Source organism: Elgaria multicarinata, chromosome 13, assembly GCF_023053635.1.
Source record: "Elgaria multicarinata webbii isolate HBS135686 ecotype San Diego chromosome 13, rElgMul1.1.pri, whole genome shotgun sequence".
NCBI classification, from domain to species: Eukaryota; Metazoa; Chordata; class Lepidosauria; order Squamata; family Anguidae; genus Elgaria; species Elgaria multicarinata.
The window spans coordinates 13,968,585-13,988,383 of record NC_086183.1 but is presented as its reverse complement, the minus strand read 5'-3'; the positions used below and the strand labels follow the sequence as shown (position 1 = coordinate 13,988,383).

General features: G+C 47.6%; 1 protein-coding gene across 1 annotated transcript in view; it reads left to right on the top strand.

The window, feature by feature from the left end:
• Positions 1-19,301, top strand: part of ASAP3 (ArfGAP with SH3 domain, ankyrin repeat and PH domain 3) — a 104,473-nt gene extending 85,172 nt beyond the window's left edge. The window contains exons 14-26 of the mRNA XM_063140235.1: positions 54-241; positions 1,956-2,089; positions 3,040-3,134; positions 4,831-5,011; positions 6,848-6,933; positions 9,522-9,637; positions 10,198-10,265; positions 12,721-12,828; positions 13,575-13,803; positions 14,327-14,642; positions 17,460-17,631; positions 18,324-18,446; positions 19,165-19,301. Coding sequence (XP_062996305.1) covers positions 54-241; positions 1,956-2,089; positions 3,040-3,134; positions 4,831-5,011; positions 6,848-6,933; positions 9,522-9,637; positions 10,198-10,265; positions 12,721-12,828; positions 13,575-13,803; positions 14,327-14,642; positions 17,460-17,631; positions 18,324-18,446; positions 19,165-19,239 — 1,891 coding nt within the window. The 3' untranslated portion in view covers positions 19,240-19,301. The remainder of the gene's footprint in view (positions 1-53; positions 242-1,955; positions 2,090-3,039; positions 3,135-4,830; positions 5,012-6,847; positions 6,934-9,521; positions 9,638-10,197; positions 10,266-12,720; positions 12,829-13,574; positions 13,804-14,326; positions 14,643-17,459; positions 17,632-18,323; positions 18,447-19,164) is intronic.
• Positions 19,302-19,799: the final 498 nt, after the last annotated feature.

The following is a 19,799-nucleotide window of genomic DNA, read 5'->3' as shown; positions in this document are numbered from 1 at the left end:
CCCCATCCGCTCCACCACTGCTGCTTGATCAGCATTCTCTTCCATTCACCCAGGTGGGTGTCGGTACTCCAGAACAGCAAGGACGAAGCGCTCAGCAATGCTTTCAAGGGCGATCCGGGTGGCTGCATGTCTTCAGCCGGCAGCATGGCTGACAGTGGACTGCAAGAACTCACCAAGCTGATCATTGGTGAGGTGAAGAACATGCCGGGCAACAGGCAGTGCTGCGATTGTGGAGCCCCAGGTAGGTCCAACAAGATCGAGCGTGAATTAGCCGGGAACTGTCGTCACAACATGGCTCCAGACTGGATGAGAATGTTTCCAATCAAGTTCTGTTGAAATGAATGATAGCCTGGAAGAGAAGCCTATCAATGGCTACTGGTCCTGATAGCGATGTGCTTATCTCCAGTATCAAAGACAGTAAGCCCATGTACACCAGTTCCTTGGGAACATGGGTGGGAGGGTGCCATTGCACTCTTGTCCTGCTTGTGGGCCCCTGGTGAACAGAGTGCTGGACTAGATGGACCAAGTCCCCACTGCAGCAGGGCTGATCCAGCAGGGCTCTTCTGATGTTCTTTGGTCCTTCTGACAAGAGCTCCCTGGACTTCCTCCTCCTCCTCCTCTTCACCCTTGCAACCTGCTGGTCCTCCTGCCTCTCACACTGGCCAAGGTGATGGTGATGGTGAGAAGGAGAAGCAAGGGAATGCGCACTGCCTTTTGCCTGCCAAGCAATCCAGTGGTGACAATGATGAGAAGGGGGATGAGGACCAAGAGCTGCTGATGACAATGGACTCTTGGTGAGATCCAACAGGGCTCTTACGTTTCTTTGTCATAGCCTTTGTTTCCACGGGGCTCCTAGAGGAGATCTTTCCAAGAGATGGTACCCCAGTGGCATTTTGTAATCTCTGCCTCACCTCTTGGTGCCCAGTTACCAAACTTCACTTCAAGCACCAATTTCAGCCAGGTTTTTGCTCATCCAAGAAGAGACTGCGTTTGCTTGGTTTCTCCTCTGGCTATGGCACTGGTTCACTGCTCTCTAGTCTTGTGGGCTTTTCAGGTCAGTAAGACTCTGGACGTAATGGTCTTGTGAACCCTGAGCCAAAATAATAGCAATGTCGTCACCAATTGAGTTTCAACAGGAAGGCCATTCCAAAGATAATGGATAATTTTTGTGAACCGCCCAGAGAGCTCCGGCTATTGGGCGGTATAGAAATGTAATAAATAAATAAATAAAATAAGATAAGGTGCCATCACAGAGAAGGCTGAAATGGGGTCGCCAAGGAAAGAATAGGAAGGTGTCAGCATCCTTGGAGAAACATCAAGTTTTGCAGAAGTTTTTTTTAAAAAAAATCCTAGAGAGGCACTCTCTACCCCTTCCCCAAAACAACTGAATGAAGACTGACCATAGTCAGGGGCTACAAAATGCTAAATGTCTGATGTGTAAGATAGGGAAAACATGGAGGAGCAAGAATGGAATGGAATATCGTAGGGGAGGGTATTGCTTGGTGGCTGGCGGGAACCCTGAAGACAGGCACTGCACACTGCAAAATTTTGTTGTTAAACATTGTTACTTGTGTTTTCATTCTTTCATTAGGTAATAAGTCTATTTTATTGTAGATGGCCCACATATTGGTGATAAACCAAGAATTATAATCAGGGTATTTCTTTGTTTCTTTAACAATCTTGTTCTATTATTATGTATGTTCTTTTTGCCTTCATGTTTTTTAACTTCATTTCAAAATAAAATACAATTTCATGCTAAAAAAAAAAGCAGGCACAAATTTAAAAATGCCTTTGGCCCGTTGAGACCCTATATCCCATCTGCAGTGGGGACTTGATAATGACTTATGCTTTGGTCCAGATGTGAAGAAAATGTTAGTGGTCAGGGAAAATCAGAAATGGGGAAGAAATGTCATCATTTCTGTGCAGCGCTTCTGTACTCGGACACTCTCTTGCAGATCCCACGTGGCTGTCCACCAACCTTGGCATCCTGACGTGCATTGAGTGCTCAGGGATCCACCGTGAGTTGGGCGTGCACTACTCGCGCATCCAGTCGCTGACGCTTGACGTGCTCAGCACTTCTGAACTGCTGGTAAAACACACCTTTTCCATTTTCCTTTTGCCTCCCTCTTGCTGGCTTTTATGCTGCATCAAGTTTTTCAGCATCCCGAACTCATGGACACAACACTAGAAAGCTAAATGGGGTACTTTTGTGGATAGAAGCAGATTCTAAAGCTAGCAGAAGTGGAAGGATGCCTGGAGAGAGAGAGAGAGAGATCTTTTTTTGTGCAGCTGCTGCTGTATCTTGAGAGAAGTAGTTTCATAGAGTTTCCATGTGACCATATGCCAATGGCTAACTCTCCTCTAGTTAACAAAGGCAGATGGACAAAGTGTGGCATTGCAAGCCTGTTTTTTTCCCCAGTCTCTCACCTTTGATTTGCCCTGCTAGCTAGTAATCAAATGGGCCCTAATGGGAAACCCCGCTGCCATGGATTCTTTATATCAGGAGTGGGCAACCTCTTTGCCCCAGAGGGCTGGGCTAGGGCAATGGGAGGTGGTTTGTGGGCTGCACCTGAGCATGCATTCCCCCCCCCATGCATGCTCATTTCACACCCATGTGCACACTCATGTGCCTGTACACGCACACCCCAGTGTTGTCACACTTAGATAATTTCATGTCTTTCTGCTTCCAATCAGCTGGGTGAACATGATTTACATTGCACACCTGATAGCCTGTAAATAGCTCTTCAGAGTGTGACTGTGGTGCAGAAGAGGGCGCATGGGCCTGACTCCATGGGCACCATCTTTCCCAGCACAATGGGGCTCCCAACATACAACTGTTGGGAGCGCAGTTGTTCTGGGAAAGGAGGTGCTCTCTGTGTGTGGAATTTGAGGGTATTTGGAAGCTTGGGCACCTGTGGCAAGCCACATCGGAGGCCTCCAACAGCCTCATGCAGACCCCGGACTGCAGGTTGCCTGAATGCCTTTTATGTGGCGGTTAGCCTCCCCTCCAGTGACACCCAGTCCCTTTCTTGCTCATAGCTGGCAGTCAGCATTGGAAATGCCAAGTTTAATGACGTCATGGAGGCCACCTTACCAGCACAAGGCAGCCCGAAACCGTCCTCAAGCAGCGATATGTGAGTAGAAACTGACGTTGGCACAAGAAAAGAGCACCGAGGGGGGTTAAATGGGGTGGGGGGCTCAGGGTGGTAGTGGTACAGAGCAGATATGAAGCCCCATCTTGTTGTTGCTGTTGAGGCAGACATGAAACTCCATCTTGCTGTTGAGGCAGACATGAAACTCCATCTTGCTGTTGAGGCACATATGAAGCCCCATCTTGTTGTTGAAGCAGATATGAAGCTCTATCTTGTTGAGGCAGATATAAAGCTCCATCTTGCTGTTGAGGCAGACATGAAACTCCACCTTGCTGTTGAGACACATATGAAGCTCAATCTTGTCGTTGAGGCACATTTGAAGCTCCATCTTGTTGTTGAGGCACATATGAAGCTCCATCTTGTTGTTGAGGCACATTTGAAGCTCCATCTTGTTGTTGAGGCACATTTGAAGCTCCATCTTGTTGTTGAGGCACATATGAAGCTCCATCTTGCTGTTGAGGCAGATATGAAGCTCCATCTTGCTGTTGAGGCACATATGAAGCTCCATCTTGTTGTTGAGGCACATATGAAGCTCCATCTTGTTGTTGAGGCACATATGAAGCTCCATCTTGCTGTTGAGGCACATATGAAGCTCCATCTTGCTGTTGAGGCAGATATGAAGCTCCACCTTGCTGTTGAGGCACATTTGAAGCTCCATCTTGTTGTTGAGGCACATATGAAGCTCCATCTTGCTGTTGAGGCAGATATGAAGCTCCACCTTGCTGTTGAGGCAGATATGAAGCTCCATCTTTTTGTTGAGACACATATGAAGCTCCGTCTTGTTGTTGAGACATATATGAAGCTCCATCTTGCTGTTGAGGCAGATATGAAGCTCCACCTTGCTGTTGAGGCAGATATGAAGCTCCATCTTTTTGTTGAGACACATATGAAGCTCCGTCTTGTTGTTGAGACATATATGAAGCTCCATCTTGTTATTGAGGCACATATGAAGCTCCATCTTGCTGTTGAGGCAGATATGAAGCTCCACCTTGCTGTTGAGGCAGACATGAAGCTCCACCTTACTGTTGAGGCACATTTGAAGCTCCATCTTATTGTTGAGGTACATATGAAGCTCAATCTATTTAGCATGCAAGCAAGAAAAGGGATGGATTGGTATGCTCAAGACTTAGCATGTGGTGGGAACAGCCTTGTCCTGTGGAAAGTAAACCTTGAGGGAAATTGAGCTGGCTGTCTTGGCAGGGTTTTGCTATTTTATTGTTTTACTCTGTACAGCACCATGTACACTGATGGTGCTATATAAATAAATAAATAAATAAATAAATAAATAAATAACAACAGCAGAAAAGCTTTGTGTGGTTCTCTGGCATGTCCATGGGAATATATATCCTCTGCATTAAAGCAAAATCAAAATTCTGTGCTAGGAAAAGCTGGAGTCTGTAATCTCAACTATGCCTGATTCTGGTTCTGAAAGAGAGGATGCTGAAGGCCTTCCCTACATCGATTAGAAACCCAACTCATCCAGCCTGCTCAATGCTTCCCCAGATATTGTCCAAATACTTTCAGGACTATCATAGCAGCCATAGAGGCTAGAAGATGCTTCCCCAACTAGATGGATCTTTTGATCTGACCCAACCGGACTCTTCTTTATATGCTTATGACTGCCCTTGAGGTCAACAAGCACACTGATTTCCAAACTCTTCCTTTTTCTCTCGTGCAGGAACGCCCGGAAGGAATTCATCATGGCCAAGTACATGGAGCGCAAGTACGTTCACAAAGCCGCCAGGGACGAGCCTTTCCGTCTCTGGGAAGCTATCCGGAGCAGGGATCTCTTGGCGCTGCTTCAGGCCTTTGCAGAGGGTCATGATCTCTCCAAACCTCTAGCCAGCCCTGAAGGGCAGGTAAGTGAAATGGAATGCAGACCTAGCAGGACAGGTGTGTATAAAAACACTGCTGCTTTCTAAACAGAGCGTTTGGCACTAACCAGCATCCAACGACACCAATTTCCTTTTAGAGCCACGTGATTGCCTTTAAACCACTGGGTTAGTCAGCCCCCACCCCTGATCTGATCCCCTGAATTGTGCACACTACCTGTTCCTTTAGCTGCTGCTGCCCAGTCTCAGCTGCCAGCATAGCATATGATGGTTGGGTGTCAAAAAGCATACCCTGAAGCTACCACGGCTGATGTTTAACCACCTTGGGTCTTTGATGAGTTTTGTATCTTGTAACTAAGTTACAAGTCCCACATACACCTCCCCGCTCTTCAAGATCTAGCACAGGAAACCTTTCTGTGGTCTCTTTTTTTATTATTATTACATTTTTACACTGTCCAACAGCTGAGGCTCTCTGGGCAGTACACCATTTAAAACCATAAAATGCAACAGATCAAAAACATATGAAGCTTTAAAAGTTTAAAAACATCACGGACAACCATAATAAAGCTGGCAGCAGTTCCAGCCCAGGGAAAGCTTGTGTGAAAAGATGCATTTAAAGGATGTTACGTTTTGTGCCTCCTGAACTTCTCAAGGGAGGGTTTTCCAGATGGTGGCTGCCACTACAGAGAAGATATACATACAGAGATAGATAGATAGATAGATAGATAGATAGATAGATAGATAGATATGATAGATGATAGATAGATAGATAGATAGATAGATAGATAGATAGATAGATAGATAGACAGACAGATAGATAGATAGAGGCCACTGTGGAGCGGGTATTCTCAGTGGTGGCCTCCAAATTATGGTTTGGATCCAGGCGTAACTATACCTAGAGTAGTCCCATTGGTATCAGGGTGGCTTATGTTAGTCATAACTGATTTAACTCTCTACACTAAGTATGGATCCATCACCATGGAATCAGTTGCCTCTGCAGGCCCTGCGTAGACAGACCTTTGCACATTTCTAGTTATCCTTTCTAAAACAAACTTCTGCTTGTTTTATTAATGTTTTGTGGGTTTCATTGTTGTTCCCCCACCTTAACAATCACTCTATTGAAAGACGAGTTATATGTTGTCTAGGGCCATGGCTAGACCTAGCAGGTCTAGCGACAGAGGGGGGACGATCTCGTGATTTGGTTATCACGAGATCTCCCCCTCTGTCTACACATGGCACGCGACGTCCCAGGAGGAAGAGGACGTCGTGCCCGCCATTTTGTTTTTTGTTTTTAAAGGAGACGGAGCGCACGAACGCTCGAGCGAAGGACAGTAAGGTTTGTTTTTTTAAAAAAAAAAAAAAAAAATCTCCACTCCCCCACCCGATCCCTGATGGGCGCAGAGCTCCTGAGGAGCTCTGTGCCCCGTGCTCAGGTCCCGGCTCCTCATGGTTACTTGCAAGGAGCTGGGACAACCCACAATGTCCAGCAACATGTTCTGCATTCTCGGGATCATCCTGAGACCGCAGAAAAAGCGGGCTAAAAGGGTAGGGTGATATGCCAGGCCAAGGGAGGGATCATCCCTCCCTGTTCCCGGGATCCCCTGTGCATCATGTGAATGCACTGGGACGATCCTGGGGGGATCCCTGGGATATCGCCCCGTCTAGCTATGTCCTAAGCAAGTGATGGGAAAGCCCCTCCCTTCAGCATCACAGCTATGCAGATTACGTTGGATTTCTTGGGCTGTGATTGGTTGGCTTGTTTCCCCCCCCCCTTGCTCTGACTTGAATGTATCTAAGCTGAACTTTAGCATGGAAAGGTCTGCAAAGTGCTGCTTCTCTTCTCTCCCCCTCTGCTCCCAATAGGAACAAGGTGAACGAGCTCTGCATCTAGCTGTGCACTATGCCAACAAAACCTCGCTCCCGCTGGTGGATTTCATTATTCAGAATGGGTAAGCTTTCGTTTGGAGGACTCTCTGCTAGCTATAGACAGGGATGTGTGTCTTTTTGCATTTTTTCTCTCTCTCTCTCTCTCTCTCTCTCACACACACACACACACACCCTTGTACCAGAATTATTCATTCATTAATTTATTTATTTAAACATTTGTATCCCACCCTATTAGCACTGGGATCTTAGGGCGGCGTACAGATAAAATCAGAACGATATAAACATAAATAATTCACAAACATGTATGAAATCATTAACACATTAAAAACCAGTAGAGTTTTTTTTAAAAAGCAATAAAGCATTTAAAATCAATTAAAACCATGGAGAATTTAGCCCTCAAAGGATTTGATAAAAAGCCATGTTTTAAATTTAGCACTGAAATGAAGCCAGTGTCGGTGCCAGTCGGGCCTCCGAGGGGAGGGCATTCCACAGGCAGGGTGCCACAACAGAGGAAGCCCTCTCCCATGTCCCACCATAGTGTATGTCTTGTGTTGGTGGGACACAGAGAAGGGCTCCTCCAACAGGTCTCAAATCTCGGGTAGGCATATATAGGGAGAGACACTCCCTCAAGTACTGAAGTCCCAAGCCATTTAGGGCTTTGAACGGCATTGACAACAACTTGAATTCTGACCAGTGCAATTCTTTTAAGTCCGGTGTTATACTGTATGGTCTTTATAATATGTTCCAGTGAGCAGTCTAGCTGCTGCATTTTGCACCAGCTGCAACTTCTGAGTCGTCTTCAAGGGCAGCCCCACATACAGTGCATTGCAGTAGTCTAATTGGGGAGTATTCTCCCAGTATTTTAACAGTTTATAAATTAATTTGAACTTGCTCTTTTAAATTTGTATTTTAAATTTGAATTTTTGCACTGCTGCTGTTTTTATCCTGGTTGTGCTTTTATATTGTATTTTATATTATGGTTTTATACTGTTGTTTTATACTTGAATTGTCTTAATTTTGTCAACCGCCCAGAGAGCTTCGGCTATTGGGTGGTATAGAAATGCAATAAATAAATAACCAGCACATGGACTACTGTGGCTAGGTTGTCCCTGTCCAGGAAAGGACATAGCTGGCGGATCAGCCAAAGCTGACCCCAAGTACTCCAGGCCATGGAGTCCACCTGGGCCTCCAGTCACAAGGAAGGATCTAGGAGTACTCCAAAGCTACACACCTGCTTCTTCAGAGGGAGTGCAACCCCATCCAGAACAGGTCGTTTACCTAATCCCCGGATTTGGGAACCAGCAATCCACAGAGCTTCAATCTTATCAGGATTCAGCTCCAGTTTATTAGCCCTCATCCAGCCCATTACAACCCCCAGGCACTAGTCCAGCACCTTCACCGAACCCCCAAACCCCTGATGAACTCTCCCAGCGGCTCCAAAATTCTGCTTATAGAAGTGTGCAATCAAATTCAGTTTGGTCAAATATCACTCCCTGTAATAGCAAACTCAGGTGGTCCGTGCAGATAGAAACTGAGTGAAGTGGGGTCACTGAGAAACAAAAATGGCAGAATAGACATGTTTCAGGGAATCCCGAGGTTTGCAGAAGTACAAAACATCTTTAAAAGCAAGCACCTAAGGGGGCAGCTCTACCCCCTGCCAAGAAAACCAACCAGTGAGGCCTGAGCATGCTCAGTAGCCACAGAAACTAAACTGGGAGTGGCAGAAAGTGGGGAGAGAGGAACACCCTGCTTGGAGGAAATGGCTCTCTGGAACCCTGAACAAGAGCCTGTAAGGAGGCAATGATACTGTCGTGTTTCTCAGAAAACTCCTGCTTTCGATAGGAGGCAAATGCCTGCTAAGTAATCTACAAAGCTTTTTTTAAGCAATAAACATCTCTCCCACCTGAAGAGAGTTTAATCCCTTAGAAACTTCCCCCTAGGCAAAATTATGCAAACTAAGCAAGAATAGGAAGCCTCTTCCCAAACTCCTGTAAGTTCAGAGAGCCTGGTGTGGAGGCAGGTTCTGGCACAATCCTAGTTGGACCGACTTTCTCACACCTTCCTTCCGCTGCGTGTTTTAGCTTCCATCGGACCCTAGCATCAGCCAGCTTGTTGAGGCGCTCTCCTCCGGAAGAAAGCTCACTTCCCACTGAGTGTGTAGGATTTGGCCTTGAGGAGATAAGCTCTGGAGAAGGCTGACTCCCAGCTGGGGAATCGCCCGTGAGAGCTTCCTCCCACACTGGTACAGGCTGGCTGGTGTCTGGCGCCGCCTCTTCTAATTCTGAATCTGATTCTGATTGATTACCTGAAACACCTTCTCCCCAAACAGGGGCAGTAGGGTTAGACGTGACAGATACGGTGCAACATTTTTGTTGCAGGGCTGACTTATGTATAATGTATTACTAATTCCAAGTTTTGAAATAGTCTGCTAATTTGGCCTTTTAAAAAAAGATTATTAAGTAAAGGGGTGCATGATAATGATGATGATGATGATGATGATGAAGAAGAAGGAGGAGGAGGAGGAAGGAAGGAAGGAAACAGATAGGTATGGTGAGGTTTATAATTTTCCCCTTGCCACCATGTGAACCTAGAAACCATTTTTTAAAATGGAAGCTGGATATTGGTTTCATTGTTGTCTATCTGCCTGCAGGGGCAATCTAGACAGGCCAACTCCAGATGGGAACACTGCCCTGCATTATGGAGCCCAGTACAATCAGCCCAACTGTATCAAACTGCTGCTGAAAGGCAAAGCCTCAACAAGTGCAGGTAAGTTACCCTTGTGGCTGGGAGTCGAGGAAGGTAGTGCAGGGCCTTTTTTGCAGTGGCCCTGGAACTCTTAAATGTGCTCCCATCCTACAGGAGGCAGTGATACAAATGGGAAAATGTTTTTTCCCCATGGAAATGTTTTCCATCATTTAAAAAACGCATTGTTTCATGAAGTTAGTAACGTAATTTATGAATACATTTTAAGTCAGTTTTGGCAGTTGGAATAAATACAATCAAATGTGTCAGTAACCTGATGTATTAATTTGTATTATTTAAAACTGTTTTTAGGCTCCCTTTAAGGGTAAAACACTCTCAAAAAATTATTTTTAAGGAATCTATCCAGATGTTTTGGACTTCAGCCCCAGCCAGGATGGCCAATGGTCAGAAATGCTGGGAGTTGTAGTCCAAAGCAACTGGAGGGCACAAGGTTGGGGAAAGCTGCCTTAGATGTTAATAGTTCTACGTACTGTTTCAGAGCCCACATCGGAAAAACTCAAGCATTTCCCCTCCATGTCTGGGCCTTCCTTCAGGCTTGTTCTGTTTCTCTGTTCTCTGTCCAGTAAATGGAGCTGGCGAAACACCTCTGGATGTGGCAAGAAGGTACAAGCATGTGGAGTGTGAAGACCTGGTAGGTGGGAACGAAAGGGTGATCATCATTGACCTGGGTTCAAATCCCCACTCAGCCATGAAGCTCACAGGGAGACCTTGGGCCAATCAGTGCCTCTCAGTCTAACCTACCTTATAAGGTTGTTGTCATAGACGTGCGCGAGGTGTGTGCTGGGTGTGCCCAGGCACACCTGAGTAACTCCAGCAATAAGCACCAAATGGATGGCGCCATTGAGTAGGCATCCAGAGGGGGATCCAGACATAGTGGGCATGGTCCTCCAGCTGCTCCACTGCCATTGCTCCTGGCAGCAGGAGCGAAAAGGAATCACTCTGCTGGAACCCTCTTTGCTGGGAGCCACGTTTCGAAGAGGCCAGTGCTGGGGCATCTATCTCCTCATTTCCACCCCCCTCACCTGCAACGGCCCTCCCATGGCCAGGCAACCCGAACGCGGAGTGTCTGCAGTGTTTAATAAACAAATGAATTAAACATGTCCTCTATGATTGAGTAAATGATCGCCTTTAAAAAATAACTAATTAATTAATTAAAATTCCCTGGGTGCACACCCTAATAAAATGTGCTGCGCACGCCTGTGGTTGTTGTGAGTTACGATGGAGATGGAGAGAGAACCACATAGGCTGCTTGGAGTTCTTTGGAGGAAAGAGGAGACAGAAATGTAATTAAATAAAAAAATAGGAAACGTTAGGTTGGATTGAGGACGAGGAAGAAATTCATTCTGTTTGCATTTTAATGTGAACTTACCGAATTTCACACTGTCGACCCACTATGTGAACCAGAACCCAATTATCTTTTAAAATTCGCACTTCTCTGAATTTTGTTCTCCAATTATTGCGATGTGCACAAAATTGGACGTATTAGTGGAAATAGTAGTCAAAAATTCATTATATTAAGAAAATTGTTTGCAAAGATGTGTATTTTTGGCAAAACAACAACAACCCACCAGCATACAATTGGGGGAAATATGTACAAAAATAGTTACGAATTTTCATGTGATTCCTCAAAATTTGGGATGATCTGAATTTAAGATTGGAATCATGAGAAATGGAGAGACACCAGTATTGAAATATTTGCCCATCTCTAACCCAGATTTAGTCATACTTCGAGAATACCCATTGAAATCAATGGGAGTTAAATTAGTCATGACTAAATTAAGTCCCATTGATTTCAAAAGGTCTGTTCCATATTTATGACTAAATGCAACTTTGTATATAGAAGTCACTAGCTTGGGGGCAAAAATCCTCCTAGCCTGTTGGGAGCTGTCAGGGGAGGGATAGAGAACTCCATCACTCCTCCAGCAGGTGACTGCTTACTCGCCTTCATGCAGTTCCTTGTCGTCTCTGGCGATCAGGCAAGTGCTTCAATAGAAGGTTGGTTTTATGATCGATTGTGCTGGTACTTGATGGCAGAGATACAGTTTATATATTTTGAAAAAAATATATTAAATAGACGGTAACCCAGAAATTGGGGGGCAGATCCCAGCTCAGTCTTGAAACTCACTGCCATGTGAGAAATGGCAAGCTTATCCTGCTGGCAGTGGCTGAATCTACTGTAAAACTAGCCTCCTATTTAAGCACTCACCTGGTCGCCAGAGACAACAAGGGACTGCATGTAGGTGAGTAAGCAAGCAGGTGGAGGAAGGATAGAGCACCCCGTTCCCAGTAGGCCTGTGCTCCACCACGGACCGAGGCCCTGAATCTGAGCTGAGGCGGGCTGATTTGGCCAGCCTCGGCTCAGTTCTGAGGCAGTTGTGGCAAAGCCCGAGGCAGCCCAAAGCCAATTGGCACCGAAGCTTCGGGCCGCCTTGGTGCTTCGGAGCCGGCCCTTGGTGGGTCCCTTACCTGCTGTCGTCCACCATTGCCGCCTTGATTCTGGCGGCTTCCGGTGCTGCCAACACAAATGACAAGAAGTAGGCCACATGATTTTAAGATATCGTGGGGCCTCTGAGTGGTTAGTAGCTCTATGGCCGCTGTATTTTGTGGCCACAGAGGTACTAAACAGAAGCAAGAATGTGGCGGTGACAGTGGAGGCAGCAGGTAAGGAGACTGCACAGCCGGCACCCAGAAAAGTCTGAGTCGCCTCGGAGGGCCCAAATCTTGCTTCGGCCCCGAGGCGGGCCGGGCAACCCCCAAAGCATCCCCGAGCCGAACCGAGGTTGCTTCGTGGGCTCCGAGTCGGCCTCTGAGGCGGATCGGGGGTGGGTGCACAGCCCGAATTCCTAGGGATGGGTGAGAATTTCATTTAGTTCATTTTTCATACAACGGCCAATGTCTTCCTAGCTGGGATGGAAAGAAAGAATTTGAGATTACATAGAGGCAATTCCCCTTGTGTTCAGTGGAGGATTCTTAGCTGATCTGTTCAGGGCTGCAGCCCTGGCCTTTGAAAGATGGCGGAAGTGGGGGATCCTTCATGGTGAACTGAAGATGGGGGGGGGATTTTTCTCCTGTCCTCCTTATTACAGCTGGAGCAAGCACAAGCAGGCAGGCTGGCTCCCCAGATGCACGTGGATTACGACTGGGAAGCACCTCAGGAGTTCTCGTACGACAGTGAAGATGAGCTGGATGAAAAGGTGCTGTTTTGGGAGCTCTTCCTCTCTGTCTCTGCAGATGTAGTAAACAAAAAAAGATGTTCTTCCAGCAGTTTTATGGGAGGCTGGTGGCTCCAATGTCAGTGGGGCAGTGAATCAGCTCTGGGTTTCAAGTCAAAACCAGCCAGAATTCGAAAAGAGCTATCCAAGATGTTTCCACACCTTGGATAGCTCCTTTAGAGTTTGGACTGGTTCTGGCTGAAACCCGGAATGCTTCCACCACCCCACTGACATCAGAGCCACCAGCCTCCACTGGGTGGCTTCCCTGGCAAACAAGCTCCTGTGGTTGGGCAACCAACTGGTCTCTGAGAGGGATGGGCCTGTGTGGTCAACCTTAGGCCGTACACTAGGGGGGTTGAACCTCAGGCCCATGGGCCAAACCCGGCCCTACTGGGATCTAAACTAGACCCTGCGGAATTCCCCAAGTAGCTACCCTGCCTTCCCCTACCCACCAATTGTTGGGGGGTTTCCCAGATTGCATGCAGTTATTCCCCTATTCTGGAAGGTTGGAACGCCTCTCCTGAGGCTTAGTTGCTGGCGGGATGAGCTTGAAGCTCAAATACGCTGGCATTCTGGCTCTGCCCCTTCCGCCCCTCCCGCCACTGGAATGCGGCCTTTGAGAGTTTCTCTGAAATGGAATTCGGCGATCAGGCTGGAAGAAGCTGCGATGTAGCAGTGGGGGAGATCTCTGGTTGCTGGGAAACCCACTTTGTTGCTTCCTCTGATAGGTGAGCCCGCTGCAGCGATCCTTTGGGTCCTCGCCGTCTCCAACCACGGGCCAGCCGGCCCTCTTCCCTCCAAACAGGTGGAGCTGCACAGGCATGGACATCAGCAACAAGACCTATGAGACCATCCTGGTCCCCTCGCGGCCTGGCCTGCGGAGCTCCAACAGCGAGGAGGGCCCCCCGCCATTACCAGTCAAAAAACCCACCAGAGGGAGCGCCAAGACAAAACCAGGTCAGCAAGGATGGCTGTGGGCCAGCCATGGCGGGGGAAACCTGTGGCCCTCCAGATGTTGTTGGAGGGGCATGAGTTTCCCCCTGACCATTGGATGGGGGTGATGGGAGTTGGCGTCCGATGACATCTGGAGAGCCTAAAAGTGCTCCAGCTGCTAGGGTAAGCAAAGCCCAGCAATTACAGGGCTAACAACACTTTGTGTAGTATCTAATGTTAGTCCTACTTAGAAGTAGACCCAATGATATGAACGAGACTAACTGAAGTCCTATTCATTTCAGTGGATCCACTCCAAGTAGGACTAACATTGGATATTACCCTTTTTGTGGAAATTCATGTGCCAGAGCCCCATCAATCCAAGTAGAATTATCTTAAGACCCACTGGGATATTATATCCCATAATATGTCCAGTACTGCTAAAATGTTTGCCCGATCCCTTCTAGCTACTTGCTCTTGACATCACCAGTGTGGTTTAGATAACTGGACCTTCTGCTTGAGTGAGAACTCATTTTCCCTTTCTTTCTAGACTCCTCCGAGTCCTCGTCCCAGTCGTCAGACGTCCCTGATGGTCAGCACTCATCCACTTCCAATGTATCTGGCACGGTGGACAGTCGGCACTTGTCCACTTCCAGCGCTCCTGGTACGCTAGACAGTGGCACCTCTCGGCAGCCATCGAGCTTCCGAAACTCCGTGGAGGTCAAAGGCACAGCCTACTGGGAAACCTGCTCTGAGACGGACACTGGGTCCCAACGGAGAAGATCAGAGTCTAATCAGATGGCAGTGTTGCATCCTTCTCCCGGGACTTCTCCTGAACAAGGGCAAGCAAACCCAGTAAAGTTCAGGTGAGTCCATGAGGTGTCAGTTGACCAAAGGATTGCTGTTGCACCGTGTCCTGCCTTGTTGGTCCCTGGCCGAGGGCTGGTTGGCCACTGGACAGAGTGCTGGACTAGATGGACCCTTGGTCTGATCCAGCAGGGCTCTTCTTGTGTAAGTCGAGCATCCTTTGTCCATCCCGTGGCAGCTTCCAGGAGGTATGGTGTCCATATTGTGTTTGAGCAGCAAAGCTGGCTTGATCTCCTTCTGTGTCCTCTGAGCCAAATTGTCCAGAATATGGCCCTATATGGTTATTTCAGGCTTGCTCAATTGTTAAGCCATCAAGCCAGGTCCTTTTGAAGGCTCTGCGAGGCCTGGCAGCTGAATGTTCATTAGAGCCCTCTATCCGCTTCCTTCTCATGACACCCTGTGTCAATAGCAGTCAATAGTAACTTGGCTGGTAATTTCCATTAGAGAAAAGGAACAAGTAGAGAAGTTAAACGCCCTCTTCCGTGGCACTACTGCACTTTTGTTTTTTGTTTTCTTATCCTTCTCTTCCCACCTCCTTCCCACAGGGTGCCCTACGGGAATAATAATTCGCGCAACAGCCCTATGATGTACGTTAAGAATATTCCCATTTTACAGAGCAGCATCCAGGTAGCTCCAGGCTTGCTGGCTGGTCTCTTGCCTCCATTGTTCCAAACTGATTTGGCTTTCCAGTAGGGCTGTGCAGGGATCCCTGACTCACTTCGGAGGCCAATTTGGCCCTTCGGCCCTTCGGATCCAGATCTGGAGCAAGATTCGAATATCCAAAGCGGGTCGGATGTTTCAGGTTCCCAGGTGTGATGCCGACAGCGAGTCCATTGGACTTCCTGCTCACCCCCCCTCCCTGCTTTCCCCTGAACCCAGCAAGCTGCTGCCCCTGCCTGCAGGACTTACTTAACCCATTTGGCAGGCACTCATCCTCAATGAACGCTGCCATTTTTAAGGTTCCTTATTATTATTATTTATTTATTTATATAGCACCATCAGTGTACATGGTGCTGTACAGAGTAAAACAATAAAATAGCAAAACCCTGCCGCATAGGCTTACATTCTAATAAAATCATAATAAAACAATAAGGGGAAGAGAATGCACCAAACAGGCACAGGGTAGAGTAAAACTAACAGTATACAAGTAAGATTGGATTACTGCAACACGCTCTATGTGGAGCTGCCCTTGAAGCTGCTCCGGAAGCTGGAGCTAGTGCAGAATGCTGCAGCTCGGCTGTTGTCTGGAGCTGCCCCTTTCCAGCATGTAACTCCTCTGCTGAGGGAACGGCACTGGCTGCCTATTCGCTACCGGGCCAGGTTGAAGGTTCTTGTACTTGTGTACAAAGCCCTAAACAACTTGGGACCAGGATAACAGAGAGAGCGCCTTCTCCCTTACCAACCTGCCCGGTCACTGAGGTCATCCGAGGGCCTTCTCCTGGTGGTTCCACCTAGATCCATCCTCCGATTGGAATCCACCAGGGGAAGGGCCTTCAGCGTGGTGGCGCCCCTCCTGTGGAATTCCCTTCCTCTGGAGGCCAGGCAGGCGCCAACCTTGTACTCCTTTCGGCGCCTCCTGAAAACATCTTTATTCCAAGAAGCCTTTCTTTAACATGCAGCCTTGGATTTCTGTTTTTGCTTCTTTTAAATTTTGTTTTAACTGTATTATTCTGTTTTTATTTTCATTTTCAATGGGGAGTGGTATATAAATATTCTAAATAAATAAATAAATAAATAAATAAATAAGATCAAAATCAAGTTTTAAAAGCTTTAGAAAAAAGCTTTAGCTGAGCTCTAAAAGCTGCGATTGAACTTGTAGTTCTCAAATGTTCTGGAAGAGCGTTCCAGGCGTAAGGGGCAGCCGAAGAAAATGGACGAAGCTGAGCAAGGGAAGTAGAGACCCTTGGGCAGGTGAGAAACATGGCATTAGAGGAGCGAAGAGCACGAGTGGGGCAATAGTGTGAGATGAGAGAGGAAAGATAGGAAGGAGCTAGACTGTGAAAAGCTTTGTAGGTGAACAGGAGAAGTTTATATTGGATTCTGAGGTGAATTGGAAGCCAATGAAGAGATTTCAGAAGTGGAGTAACATGGTCAGAGCGGCGAGCCAAGAAGATGATCTTAGCAGCAGAGTGGTGAACAGAAACCAATGAACTGATGTGAGAAGAAGGAAGGCCAGTCAGAAGAAGTTTACAGTAGTCCAAAGGAGAAATAACCAATGCATGAACAAGAGTCTTGGCAGAAGAGACAGACAAAAATGATTGAATCCTGGCAATATTATACAGGAAAAATCTAATGTTCAAACTAGATCTAATCTAATGTTCAACTAGATCTAATGTTCAAACTGTGGCATCGGTAAAGGCTGCTGGGTGAATCAGGTCAGTCCCGTGGGCGCGGGGGGGGGGGGCAGCAGCTCACCATCGCACCGAATCAGGCTGAAGTGGCCCAATGCACTTCGGGCCCACTCCACTCCATACCACTTTGGTTCAGGATCTGGACTCGAAGTGGTGCACAGCTCTACCTTCCAGGTCACGGCAGTGGAACTCCCACACTCTGGCAGGCTCTCGGCCAAGTATGCATGTCGCTCACCGTGTTATCCATCCCTCGTTCCACTGGTTGCACACCCGTCTCTGACGTTGCCATCAAATATACTATGCATTAGCTGAGCAAACATCAAAAGTTGTATGGAGAAAACGGCACAGGCTGTTCACTTTGAAAGCCCCGTCCTTGTGCAGAAGAGGAGTTCCTTTTGACAGCAGCCAGGGCAGGAATTCCTCACCGCCATGATGTTTTACAAGCGGCTTTCTCTTCCCCTACAGCTCAGAGAGCACCCGATCCTACCGGCGGATCAGTAGCGGCTCAGTGGGAAAATCTTCCGGCACTCCCCTTTCCCCGCAGGGATCTGTTTTCCCAGAAGAACTGCCTTCCAGCAAGGCTCCGATGCTGCCGCAAAACCCTCCCCCTGTGCCCATGCCAAGAAGATTTGCTCCGGTGAGTTTGCGGGGGAAGGCCTTGCCGCATTTTGAACAGGCTTATGCACAATTTGGGATCTCCTTTCCCCCTAAGCGTTAGTGAGCATGGCATTTATTTTTGTTTGTTTCTTAGATTTGTATGCCACCCAACCGGCAAATGCCCTCGGAGTGGTTTATAATCATAAAAACAACAACCAAATAACCAAATAAAAAGGACAATGATGAAAGGTTTTTGTGAACCACCCAGAGAGCTTTGGCTATTGGGTGGTGTAAAAAAGTAATAAATAAAATAAACAAAAGTATCAAAGTAATAAAATCTTAATGTCACATGCTCCTACCACGTAAGTTTTCCCCATGCTGAAGCCAGTTAAGGGTCAGCCCTACCATGTAGCAGAGTGAGGCAGTTGCTTCAGGTGGCAGGTGCTGGGAGGTGGCAGGAAAGTGTTGTAAGAGAGAGCTGTGGGACACCTCCTAAGTTAGTCAGCTGCCTTCAGATCCAGCAGAGGAAGATGTTCCATCCCCAATACTGAAGTAAGATTCTTCTGCTAGTAAAGTTGGCCTTTGTACATGGAGTGAGAGTGGGCGCCATCTTGTTCTTTGCTTCAAGCAGCAACATGTCTTGGGCCAGCCCTGAGCCAGCTCAGCTAGCCATGGAAGAGGTTTGGGGAAAGAAAGGAACTGTGGAACTGATGATTGTTTTGGTTTATGCAGGCTAAGGGACGGCCAAAGAGAGTAATGGCTTTGGCTGACTGCAGAGGAGACAAGGCCCGGGAGCTGACTTTTTCCAAGGGTGAGGTGATTGTGGTGACACGGGAAGAGGACGAGCAAAGTTGGGTGAGTGTTGCTCCTTCCTAGCAGGATAAGTGGGGAAAGCACTTTTCATTTCAGCTTAGGAACCGGCCCTACCATTTGGCAAAGTGAAGTGCCTGCGTCGGTTGGTAGGTGCTTAGGTGTGGGAATGGTGAAGAGGTGAGTACTGTGTATGGGGACACCATCTTGCCATCTGTCTCAGGTAGCAAAATGTCTTGAGCCAGCCCTGGGAGGGGAGGGGAGGGGAGGAAGGAAAGAAGGAAGGAAGGAAGGAAGGAAGGAAGGAAGGAAGGAAGGAAGAGCAGAACTAGAATCTAAGATCCTGCTGGTTGTTGTGTTGTTGGGCTTTTGATGCCATCCTGCTTTTCTTCCGTTTTTTCTCTTTTCTCACAACATAGGCAAGATACTAAACAGGTGGAGCAGAGGTCCTATGCAGATGCAGGACAGGGTGGTTTCTGCTCCACCTCTCACCTTTTCCCATGAGAAGAACAGGGATTAGGACCGGATTTTGTCAGCCTCCTTCCATGCATGCAGGGTGCCTTTCACCTATCCTTGTGGTAGGCTGAGAGGCAATCTGGTGTCCTCCAGATTTTTTGGACTGCAACTCCCATCCGCCCCAGCCAGTGGTCAGAGATCATAGGCGTTGGACTCCAGAATATCTGCAGGGCACCCTGTGGCCTACTCCCGGTCTACCAGTTTCCTCTGCTTTTGGCCTTTCTCACTCTCTTCTTTCTTCTTCCAGGTTGGTTTCATTGAAGGCGATGGCACGAGGACAGGCGTCTTCCCTTCCAGCTTCGTCCACCCTTTGCAGGACTGATAGGACCCTTTGTGTACATCCTTTGGCTGGGGAGATGAACCAGCTGGAGCTGCTTTGTGGACACACGCCGAGGCGTAGGCTTGTTGGGTCTTCTTAAACCCACCGTTCTCCATAGGATGCCATCCACATGGTCAGTTCCATGCTGATGTCACTGTAAGAAGACATTGGGATCTGGTTATGGCCGTTCTTTTGAGCTGGAGCCAGAAGGATGGAAGCCCTCAAGGTGGGACTGAGCATCTCTATTGGGCTTTGTTTGGTTCCTTTTCTTTTAAGCAAAGCCAGCTGAGGGATAGTAGAGCACAGTCTTCTCATTTGATGAAGAGGTTCCATCACCACTAAGTCATCCTGTCCTGTCCACTGTTTGATTTCTTGCTCGAGAGAAGGCATCATTTTGAAAATTCTACCCCACGTGAAGAAACAGGGATTGGGACCTGACTTTTGGACTGCAACTCCCATCAGCCCCAGCCAGTATGCCCTTGTGCAGCTGTAGATTGGACCCAGGTACCTAGCTGAACAATTTGATTTCAGAGCAACCTCTGTGTCCATTGCAACCACAGCCA